This window comes from Argopecten irradians, chromosome 1 (assembly GCF_041381155.1).
Source record: "Argopecten irradians isolate NY chromosome 1, Ai_NY, whole genome shotgun sequence".
In the NCBI taxonomy this organism is placed as follows: domain Eukaryota; kingdom Metazoa; phylum Mollusca; class Bivalvia; order Pectinida; family Pectinidae; genus Argopecten; species Argopecten irradians.
In genome coordinates, this window is record NC_091134.1 from 12731908 (window position 1) to 12744962 (window position 13055).

General features: G+C 32.6%; 1 protein-coding gene across 1 annotated transcript in view; it reads right to left on the reverse strand.

Annotated features, from left to right (window-relative positions):
- Positions 1 to 1929: 1929 nt before the first annotated feature.
- Positions 1930 to 13055, reverse strand: part of LOC138318012 (complement C3-like) — a 28186-nt gene continuing 17060 nt past the window's right edge. The window contains 13 exon segments of the mRNA XM_069260033.1: positions 1930 to 4486; positions 5127 to 5265; positions 5733 to 5816; positions 6437 to 6535; positions 6961 to 7059; positions 7350 to 7455; positions 7758 to 7826; positions 8752 to 8839; positions 9132 to 9335; positions 9828 to 10003; positions 10376 to 10537; positions 10900 to 11099; positions 11814 to 12000. Of these exon segments, the coding sequence (XP_069116134.1) occupies positions 4348 to 4486; positions 5127 to 5265; positions 5733 to 5816; positions 6437 to 6535; positions 6961 to 7059; positions 7350 to 7455; positions 7758 to 7826; positions 8752 to 8839; positions 9132 to 9335; positions 9828 to 10003; positions 10376 to 10537; positions 10900 to 11099; positions 11814 to 12000 (1752 nt within the window). The 3' untranslated portion in view covers positions 1930 to 4347.

Consider the following 13055-nt stretch of genomic DNA (forward strand, 5'->3'; position numbering starts at 1 on the left):
TCGGTTTTTATAATATAAATTTATATTATATTTTCATATTTCGATATTCTACATGTTATATAAGAGATTATATTATGTATTGTTTTAAATAATTTAATTAACAGTTGGATATATTTTCTCTAGTTTGCGGTGACTTAAACGTAAACGTAACTGACAGAGTACAAAAACGCCCCCCCTCCAAAAATAAATAAATGAATAAATAAAATAAAATAGTGAAATAATAAAAGATTAGAGTTTATTATATACTCAAGTATTTATTGTAATATCAAGCGCCACAACAATGTTATATCTAGAGAACGAACACTATGTAAGATATTTTAATTAAATTGTGTTTATAGATGAATATCTAATGAGTTATATTATGCAAGATTCCTAATTGAATTATTGATTATGGCCGATCATAGCAGATGTTTCCACTTTGATTGATAGGCACTGTAATTAGAAATCGATATTGGTATCTATTCCTTAAATGGAAAGCCCCTTGCTACTTGCGAGTGATCATAATCCAAGTAAAAATGACATACAAATATAATAAAAGTTATTTCGGCGCAGTAACATCGTGGTACTACTACATCTCTATATAACATTCCAAACAATTGAATTTAATTATTATATCTATATGACCTCTGTTCTGTAGAACCTTTAGACCTTGTTATTAGGTTATCAAGTACTGTCAAGTGGGAGATATAGAACTATCTTTACATCCGATGGGATAACCACCCTGATATGTTGATCTGCGAAGGTGAATACACTGTACATAAACAGCTTTATCTTGTCAACATCAGTTACTGACATGATGTAGATTCCCTATGTAGATTTCCTATATTGATACATACAAGTATGCTGCAAATTTATCGGTTAAACTATCGCATCTGTTTATATCAAAGTGTACTATTCGTCGGACATGATAAAAGAGTTCAACTTGACATATCTGCACAATTGTTTGTTTACATAGAATCTTCATGATTGTAGGGCAATATCATAGGTGCGATATCTATGCTCAATTTAGGGTTTGCTGCTTGAACTTTTTGTACGGTATTTGAATTGAATATGAAAAATCTCGGGAAAAAAATCATTAGTTAATGATTATCAAAATGAACACAATGAAACGTTATTTTAACCATCAAGCAAAGTTTATTATATGCAAATAGTTTTTTGACTAAGTGATTTTAAGGATATATTTCATCTGTTTACGATTTAAATTAACCCATCAATCAATAAAACAATCGCTGTTCGAAATAAAGGTGTCTAAACATGTCTAACCAAATATCGTTTTTGCACTTTATGACAACGATAATCCTAATCAGATATATGTATCCGTGTATATAGACATATAATTTAATTTCATATGTTACACTCATTTCTATTGGTTAGATATTTGAGGTTATTATTTCATAGACCGAAAGAATTGTACGTCACGTATCATGAAATAAAAAACGTTTTCGCGGGAAATTTTAAAAGCGGCACAATCATTTTAGAAACTGAATTATTGGATAAGATATCAATGCGCCACAACTCAATATGTTTTATTGAATAAGCAAGAAAAAATAAGGAAATTTATGCCTAATTAGTACCTGACTGAGTTATCTGAATTAAATTATAAGCATTGTTTTAAATATCTTTTTGAGTTATGAAGTCGAAGACGATAAACGGACCGACATTCTTTTTCATACACGCTTCGCGTCTATTACGTATGTCCTTCCGTTTTTTGTCTTTGACTTCATAACCTCAAAAGATATTGAGAATAATGCTTAAATACATTGATGATAGTTGGTAAGTAAACCGGAGAGCACATCTGCAAAGTCATAAGATCTTAGCGATGATGGAAACTATCACGGAATTATCATGTTGTCGATTTCACATCCAATAACATAACACTAGGTAAGGCAGAGTATGAAAAGATAGATAAGATATAAAATTAAAGATATATGTTCTGAAGTGTATTTATTGTATTTATTTCCGTCAAATTGGCTGATATGATCTACAGCCAAGGCCAAATAGCAAAGGTACCATATTAGTAATGACACGTAGATATACGGAGGAAAACAACATTTGATGCAATGAGGGGAGCCGTTGCTATTGTCTTACATTGATGGAAAAGGTGGGCCAATGTGGGACAATTATGATTTATTTCGAAGATTGAAGAAATATTAAAGAAACTTGAAGATTGTATGCGTCTTCTTTGCAGAGATTATAAATCGCCATCAGTTAGGTCATTTATTATCAACATGAGAATGAAGCAGGAAACGCTAATATATATTAAAGCATATCCAAATCGAGAAATACAACGTATCCAATTTGAAGTGAAATTCATTTCGGTTAATATCTTTCATTTGCTTATACATTTACTTCACAGTATCAATTTTACACATTCTTATGTTATACATACTTTGCACTATACTTGTACCCTACACAGGCAATCCAAATTATGCGAAGGTTTACGTGCATAAGATGCAGTACAATGATAAGTATGCGGCTTATATACCTAACCGGAAGTTTAGTGTACCACATTCCGGAAATGTAAATGAGACGGATGTTAACAAATCAGACTTACATGGATACTGTTTCTAATATTTATATGCATATATGTATTGGTGAGCGATTACTTTAAAATTGCCGCATCAGTATGTAAATCATGTCACATATGCAGCATGCAGATAAAGCACAAAACATACTGTACAAAACATCAAACATTTCTAAAGCCTTACAGCTGTTTCGCTGCTTTACGAACTCGTCGGGGATTCAGAGGACTAAAATTTTGAAACTAATCAAATAATTTGTCGTTGATAAAAGAAAGTAACCATTTGATTGTTATACTCATTTTCGACTACCATGCAAATGACTTAGCTGTGTATTTTGTAATTCCAACATATTGATTTTACGATAAATGCTCGGCTACCTTTGCTATTCAGATACGAGACTATCGATTTTGAACGTATGGCAGAATTTCACTGGAAATTATTAATAATCTTATTGGCTCTGAATGAGTAATCAAACGAATGCTCTAAATCATAGCTAGGGAACAACTCATGTTGCCTCTCATTTAGTTATCAGAAAGCAAACGTTAATTATGATAGGGCAAGGTTTATTTTTGCTTGAACAGATTTAATAATGCAACAGCAAATTACATACATGTAAATGAACATCAATTAAAGGGCATTAATAAAGCGTTAGAAGATGCGGTATCTCCTAAATTAATACAATCAAAAACGATCATCTGAAAGTTTCATCAATAAACTATTTTTTTCTCATGATGGCATTACAACGAGAAAGAATATTTGATAAATTATGTACATAATTACATGTTTCATGACCCAAAGTTCGTTTAATCTCGCCGCTATTCAAAATCACATTCTGTGTAAGGAGTTTTTTTAGTAACCCGTCATACAATTATCAACTCTCAAAATTAAAATTACATAATATAGGAGGTTATACATGTATTACCATAATTTGTTCATTTTAATCTAAGCTTGCCAAAATCCCTACATCAGATAACATTTAGTATCAAAACAAAACAGATTTTCAAAAAGTATCCAGAAGAGTTCCCACCATATATTTAATACACTATTCATTTGATTCGTCTTGAATGTTAAATTATATCATATCGTATCAAAATAATGCCTTCCATTACATTCAATGCAAAGGTATTGTGTACACTACCAGTAATAGACACACGGCAAGCAGGTACCGAGAAACAGAACCTGCTAGTTTGAAAATCAACATTGAGAGGTCGCATTCATAATCGCCCTAGCATTTCATACATGTATGTATAATTTAAAATTATGTTATAATATTAAAAGTATTCTGAACGTTAAAGATGCTCCACCGCCGACAGAGCATAAATGATATTAATCACTTGAACAATAATTGGTGTTTAATCGTGTATATATATATATGTCTAATTAACACAAAAATTAATATAAAATAATTTATTTTGCCCTTAGCGCATGTGCAATCAGTACTTAATTCCATATAGGATATAGTGCCACGGATTTTTTTGGATGCAATTAATTATTTTTTGTAACTTGAACTTGAAGTAAAATTAGAAGCTCAAACTTTTCAATGGTGGTAATGTCGTAAAGTAAGTAACTTTTGTAACTGAAGAAAAATACTAAATCGTCTGCTCGTGTTTTTGATAGTGAAAAAATATCATTTGTCAGCGGTGGAAGATCTTTAACAATAGTTTCTATTGAACATATTGGCCTTCTTATCAATGAAAATAACAGCCCTTGCAGCCCTTACAATGGGTGCAGTTATTTCCCGCTTTCTACTTTTGTAGCTTTGTATAATTTGTTTGTTTTTATAGTTATTTCCCTTTTCATATTCAGTTAATTGGAGTGATCTCCCTTAGCAGCCCCAGCGGTGTATGTAGTTTTCCATCCGCCGGAAGCTCCTCCGCCACTGCTCCAGCTTGGTGTTAGTACTGTAACGTCTGAGAGTGTAGTCCTTCAATATAACAGTATTACCCTGTAGGAAGTACCGGTATCTAAAACGATAAGAAAAATCATATCATCAAACCTGTAATGTCTAGTGACACTTACGCAAATACCACGAAGAATTGGTTTATAAATGTGAAGGAAAGACATATCAATTTTGTATCTACCACTGCAAGCATCTTGAAATGATGTATTATTTACATGAAGGTAATATCTAATATTTGATACAAATTTATACGGGTGTATTCCCATTTTCAAAAGTTAAAAAATTGGAACGATACTATCAACGTTAACGTTTAGGTAACGAAAAAGGATACTGACAATTCTAAAATAAGCTTATGATAGCATGTATATGACGATATTTTTTATATATATTTCAAGACAATACGAGTTTCTTTATCTAATAACCGAGTTTTAAATATCCAAAGCCTATGAGAACGCTAACGAAGAATTATATATGTGCACAAAAATATCGAATAAGAAAATAGAAACACATCCAGTATCGATATGAAATGAAAAAGGAACGGGATGGGACACGTCGTAACAAGACTGGAAAACACCCAAGAAAAGAGGTAATTGCCCAAACGTCGCATTGTGTTCAAATAATTTATTCCATAACCCCTAAAATTGTTCAATTACGCTTCGTAATTGTTTTCATACAAAAGTAACCGACAATGCACGAGCACTTACCGATTAGCTCCATACTGATCTACGTATGGAATACCATTCATCCCATATATAATATAGTTATGGTCAACTTGCAGTAATAGATTACATCGAATGTTCATCCAGAACTCAATTTCGTCATTAACAGCTAAATCCTCGGCGCCTGTAAACAAAACAATTGTTTCAGTATTGTTTTGAACGTTTGGTTTGCAATAGTTTAACTACTAGCAAAAAACAGTTTAAACATCAGTTCGAAACCATCCTATTTAACTTTAATTATGAGTTCAAGAATTCTGAACTCAAAGTCTGTAATTTGCTTCTCTTGTGAGGCTTCATTAATTAAATGTTCCATTATGAGGTTGAGATAATGAAATGTTGCCTTTAAAGGGACACATAAATGCGCATGCTTATTGCTTAAACAAGGAGTCATTGGGACGGTTTGCTATCACTAGGCAAAGGGAAATGTAGTAATATCACCTTTTTGTATGCTACCTCGGAGTCCTCAATGAACATCAATCAAATTATGATATGATTCGTATACATATCGCCTAGGATCATGCAATGTTTAAGATCAAGAATAAAAAATTGCCGATAGTTTAAGTAATTGGCATAGTTTATAGCGCAGTTTACCTGCTTTTGTAACAGCTTTGATAACAGCCGAGATTACCATATGGTTGCCTTTTTGTACAATGTTTGTGACTTCTATACGTAGCGCTGAAATAACAAATATTTTAATGAAATCAATTATACATTGTTATTCAAATACACCATAGAGCATGTAAAAACACTAATAGGTTGTATATCGACTCATTTGTGAAAGACAATCACATTGATACTTCATCGAAAAGAATTCATCATTTAATGATACTCAAATAGGAAAGTGCTCCTAATTCGAGTAGAATCATTTCGGTGTGAAAATATGCATAAAAAATAAAATAAAAATAGATAATACTTTTGCAGTTTAGCTTACACTAATTAAACATTCATGATTTGACGATTTTGTCAGCATTTTGAGCGAAAACATTTTAATTGCATGATGAAGGTACATGTAGAGAGAGACAGTTACATTTTGTGTTAACAAAATAGGACAGTGTGTTTTTTTTCTATTGTGTAGATATTTCGTGTAACACGTGTTATGCTATAATATATATATCAATTTTATTATAAAATCTTGCAATTAAAGTGTTACTAAGTAAGATAATTAGTATTGATCACATTAAAGAAATTTTTTCAAAAGTGAAATAGAAGAACATTTTCAATAATTTCAAATGATATAAAAAAATGAATAACAACACATGATCCATGTGGTACGAACATGGCAAACACAAACTTACCAAAATCAAACTCAGAGCAAATTTTGCGGTAGAACGCAGAAATGACCTTGGACACACGACCATATCGTATCTTAGTATCCCAACTCTCCGCGCATTTTCCTAATACAGACACAAAGACCAGCATTATCTCGTTATTATATGTATAGCTTTTAGAACAATGAAATGTTACTTATTTCTAATAGTTACTAATTTTATAAGCATGAAGACAGGTGGTACTAAAATGGAGGCAAAACTCTCTTCCTCCTATATTCGTTTCATTTCGAATTTTGAAAACAAATTATCCAATATATGATGTGAAGGAATAGGTTAGTGTCTGCCTCATGTGTAATCCTAACAAAGTTATAATGTAAACAATCTAACAGTCGAAAAGATCGACAATTGAATATCTGGTACAACGATAAGTAGGTATTATTTTACGATTTGATTCGCGTGTAAAACACATATTGATCAAAACACAAAATCATGATGATCTTGGATGGTTGATTTAAACATTTACATATAATAACAATTTATACAGCACTAACCTTCAACACAATGGCAGTTTTCCCTTTTACTGGTACTACAGAAAATATCCAGATTGGCTACATCATATTTCAAACTGTAGAATTTGGTACATCTTTCCTCTAAAAAAAGTGTTTGATTTAAAATTGAAACGATTTTACTCTGGCAAATCGTTTTCAGGTGCGCGATAAATTTTGATGTAGAATCATGAAATTACTTCTTTGTGTACACTGTCCTCTAACATAACTTTAAAGATATTTTAAAAGATTGCATTCATGGTTGGCATTTCTGTTTCGTATTGCTTTTGAATTCTGGATTTGTATCCATTATCTTGGTATTGAAAAAACAATTTTATTGCTTTAAATGATATTATCATATCAAAATCAAGCGGTACCCAATTAGAAACTCTTACCTGTTTTGTAATAATCATAAACTTCAATCTTCGCAGCTTGCAAATTTTCAACCTCAAATTCGCGGACTACTCTAAATTTGAAACAGGTTTCATCCGTTGCAGGAATCTGAAATTCATCAATGAATGGTTAATGCCGCACCATGTTTTAAATATATAAGAAAGGTTGTTCTCTAATACGGATGCTTGAAGATGAAGCTTAAAAAGGTGAAACCTAAAAAACTAAAAGCTGAAATCTACAAAGCTGAAACCTCCTGTAATAAGGTAAAACCGGTATGTTTATGGAAAGTTTACGATTCCCACATTTTCAATAGACCGCAACAAAATTATATTGAATTCGTTGTCATTTTTTTATGTTCTAATATATTTGTATGATACCTTTGTTAAAACAAATAGTTTTAGAATACGTACGGAATCTAGATAAAACATCACGGATCTTTTGGAAAGTTCATAGCTATCCATGACTCCCTTCTCGAGCAGCTGGAATGGATTATATACATATGTTTATATTAAATTATACAAAGGATATTATATCTGCAATTATAAATGAAAACAAAGGGGACAAAATTACACAAAATTATTTACATTAGGGTTCTAAAAAAGGTTCCAGTGGACAAGCTTTCCTTGAATATTATCGTTATCTGAATAATAAACTGTATATATAGGTAAAACGATTGTATAACAAGTCATGTCATGTGGTAGCACATTTATTACGTATGCCATCTTGTGATGTTGTCATATCTGGAACGATTTTTTGTGGCTATACTGCCATGAAATCCATTTTGATGACATGATGCATAAAATTACATGACGTTAGGAAGCTATAACATGACGTCATGATTAGAGGATGCCGTGGCGTGACAGAATGGGGGCTTCTACTGGATTTGTTAACGAATTTAATATATACATTCCTCATTATATTTTGTAGTTATATATATATATAAATATAAATCGTCTTAAATTAAATTAATTTAATTTAAGATATTCCATTATACTTGTGAAAAGGTGTAGATTTTTGCTTGCAAAAATAAAATAGATGTAAAAACTATTCAGAAATCCTGTTGTGAAATAACACTCAATTAAGATCCAATAGTTCAATATGTTGTGAGAGATGCCAAACACAATGGTGGCACTTTTTATGCCTTGCATCAAACTAGAGGATTCTAATTGGCCGATTGGTCGACATTTAAATATCCTGCGATTGCATTGCAAATTGGCGTATAAATGTTTTGAAGGATACTGAACTCAATGGTACAACTGTAGTGGTGCTTGCATTGGGGAGTGCTGAATTGGTCACATATTACAATTAGCTCTTCTTGTTTTCATGTTACATTCTTCATGTTTGTTTACAAATGTAAGAGGATCAGTTTTTTTTTAATTTTTTGAAATATAATATTTTACTTACCATTTCCAGGTCGCCTTTTTCGACATTATATCCCGTTGGTAATCCAATATCTACCACGGGCATATCTAACACCTTATACCCGGTATAACTGAAAAGTATTGTAATGACAGGTAAATTGTCAAAGGAATAAAAGTAAAATGTAGCAGTAGTTTGGTCAATATCGATATAATAACTTTCTGCTAGTAAGTATGTGTAATTATGTTGTGGCCATTAAATATTCGATAAGCGTTTAAGTATTATCATAACGATAACATATCTTCATAATTCGAAGACAAATATGTAAAACGATATCATATTTGACTTCTTTAATATCAGATTCATGGACTATCAAGTAACCTTCATATGTTTATTTTTGGCAGTCGTCACATCGCAAGACTAACCTCACACATATCTCCAAACAGGTTTGCTCTTTACTGGCCCCATGCATCCTCATCACATCCGGGGACCGCTTGGTTCTAGAACTCTGTCTGGGATGATCCACTCCTATCCTGGGATCTATTTCGACTTTGTTGTACTTGTCTAGGACGTCCTCGAAATCCTCATCGTACTCTTGTTCACAGTGTCCACAAGCATCACAATTCATACTGGAAAAGAAAGCCGAAATCTAATGTTAAAGATTTTCGATTTAAAGGACTGTTCTATTAATTTTATATTTACTAATTGTAATAAATCTAAATTGGATGCAATGGAAGAATAAGGGCCCGATGAGAGTAATTTTGATACATTATCGAAAACCAAGTAAAGAGATGTACAAAATTGTTTCAATAAAATTCTCATGTAAAAAGACATAATACTGCATAGAATGAACAATTTTTTGTGTTGTTTCCTGGCTGGTATTCAAGCACCGTCGGTTTTGTATATTTTTTGGCAATTTTGTCAAACCATGTATATTTTAATCAAGTAAATTCTTTTAAGCACCAAACTAAGAAAGAATGTACCAATGTACATTTAATGTAACACAGTGACGATTCAGAAAAAATGTTCACAAATACAATGATCATATTAACAAAAAAGAAATACAAATTAGTTATTTAAGTATGCATGTTCTCATAACCCCTTAGAAACTATATACCTACTCTGTAGCGAGTCCCTTGCTTTGGAAGTAGTTGAATTCCACTTCGGAGTCGTAGACGTCGATAGTAAATTTACATCGCTCGTCCTCTGTTGTGTTAACGTTATATCGGACCTCCACCTCCATCCGCCCGACCCCTGTACCCTCCGTGGTCACCTTTAGCTTACCCTCAACGGGTATCTACAACAGTAGATGAAAATTAGTAAATTACTAGCAAAAACATTAAGTGTTAATGCAACATTAGTATCAATTTATCAGCTCCATGTAAGAATTGAAGTTATTTTGTTTTTGTTTTGTTTAACTAATACGTAAGTCAGTTTTATACTTGAAACTTTTCCATGGTCTTGGGCCGGGATTAGTTTTAACGTAAATTAGTTTATATAAATTTTATGTTATGGAAATTAAAAAAAAACAAGATTCTCGCACGAAGCTAATAAAAATCGAACCACGCTACTTAACAATTGTCAATATATTTTGAGATCACGGGTTGATGGAGATAACTGTTAAACATTAATACGTCCAATATGATAAAGATTGATATAGAATACTCACGTCATGCACCGCTTTTTGGACAGTGACGTCATCATCAGAGAGAACGATATCGTGTTCGATTTCGTCATTGCTCGAGACCTTGATCTTGGTGTGAAGGTCTATCTTCAGAGCGTAAGATCTAACATTGTACTCGGAAAGCGCATGGAGACCAACCACAGTATCCTATGTTGATCATAATAATAGAGTATGAATTATGAACTTACGAATCTAATGATACCAAAATTATAATTGCATATCATTGTGACATTAGGATAAAAATGTAACAGGTGTCTTCGGGTATTCATTAAGATTTTCTGTAATTTAACGATGATTACGTATATAAAATACAATTACACTCCTGAAATCTGCTAAATTAGTTACTTTTGCAATTATATATTATCTTATCTTGTCGCAAGTGCTATGTAATATTAAGCAGAAGGCTCGCTATATAATGCCATAATTGTTTGATTACAATTACACCTGCATTAAACATTACAGGGAAAGAATTAAGCCAGACAATCTCAGAAATGTTAATTGTGTTTTACCTGCGTAGATTTGAAGGCTCCGGTTGACGTTTTCTGAGTTAGGAGCCATTCGACGACGTTCTTGACGTATCCTACGTCATTCACGGCCAGAAGTGAAAGCACGGCATATGCCGTTATCTCCACGTCCATAGCAGACGGGTCATGTGACATCCAGGGAGGAACTTCTCCCATGAAATCGATCACAGACCAATACCGTAAGCCTTAAACAGAAACCAATGTTTATATTATAATTTGCCCTAGTGCCACATATTGTAGAATTTAAGTGGGTGTAGTCGTAAGAAGAAATGAAAACGTACATTTCCCACGTTTTTTCTACATAAGATATAATAGATATAGCCACTGATATATTTAGTACCCAGTAAAATTGTTAAAATATACACAGCAATATTTAACAACTTATGAACAATAGCTTTCAAAAGTGTAAAAGCCTTCGCCCCCATATTTTAGAGCGGTACGGAATCGACACAGCGGGAATTCAATTGTTTTATCTCATACGCTAAAACCGTATATCCTGGCCTTTTTGAGATAATGTTTTACCTGAGATAGCAAAATGAAGTAAATTTTCTTACACATCATCTCAAACATAATAACTAAATGTAAAACAAAAATAATAAATATTAATCCTAACAATTACAGCATACTGTATGTCCATTAGTTTTCGCGAGATAAAAAATCGCGTAATTTTGCGAGCGAGCTCGACTACAAATTCAAATGTTTGGGACATTCTATTCATTTACATTGGTTCTTAAAAAAGATACTTATACAAATAACTTTCGATGACCTGGAGTCTTAAATTGCGAATTTATGTAATCGTACATATTAAAAAGAACGAAGACGCGAAATATTGTAAATACGAAAATACATTTGTTTACAGTAATTGACCCAAGTATTTATCTGGTATTCATTAATCCCACCTTGTCCACCTTCCACATTGTTGACTTCCATCGAGAGCGATTTTAGATAATGAATAGCGTCCATTTTCCTAGGACTGTTTCCGAGGACTAACGCGTAGGTGGTCAGGGCAAGAGGGTACGTCTGGTCAATGAAGTCTAAGTTTGCCTCTAGGTATTGTAGAGCAAGTACAATGTTCTCTTCCGCATCCTGTAAATGATAGAATGGTATATTATAATTATTATAATTATACCAATGAAGCGTAGGTGGTCAGTACATGAGGTAGAACGAATATACGTACCCTGCCTATTATACCTTTCGAACGGACATCATTATCTTCTAAAAGTCTTTTGAGCTACAATATTGCAATTAGGTAAGAGGGTACGTCTGGTCAATGAAGTATATGCAAACATCTACGTACTGTAGTTCTGTTCCACTTCCTATACAATCTATATGTTATGCTTACACAAGAACCTGTCAGTTGAGTGCATGAGCTGCATTGGCTAGTAGAGCGAGGGTGGTGTTCTGCTCCGCATCTTGTAAATATGTAAATATTGTGATTCAATTGTAGATGTAAAAACTTTTCTAAACGACTTCCACTGTGGTCATAACGTAAATCATGAAATGATCGGTATAGTCACGTCGGGTTTTTAAAATTAAAGTGGAATTAATCACACAAAATGGTGTAAAGTATGACGTCATTTTGAGTCACTTATTAATATCTTACCTTTTATTTGGCTTTTATTTAGTCTGTGTATTGAAAACATAGCACTGTGATCCACTTTATTTTCGTGAAATTTACATTTTTGCGTAATGTTGCGAGGATTTGAAATGATACGCAAATTTATACGATTGTCGTTAAGAGCATTTGATCGCGAATTTACGTATTCGTGATCACCGTGAAAATATTGAAAACGCGATATATATTACATGCGAGAAATTGAAGTGGTAAACAGAACTAGAACAAAGAAAAAAATGTTTGGGGACAGTGAACTATCACCAAAACGAATTACATGCATAAAATCGTGTTGTATTTTTGACATCATTCATTCTCATTGTAAAACAATTGGAATGTCCAGGGAATAATTGGATCAGATCTCGACTCTTGTGTAATGTTAATTGATTGATCACGTCCACGCGCTCAGTGGTTGTAATTGATTTCACCAGCAATAAAAAAAGTTCACTGGGCGTCGCGTGCTTTGATTATTGGCAATATATGTGGAGCGTAATTACATGACTGTTTGGAAATCTAATAACGACACTAT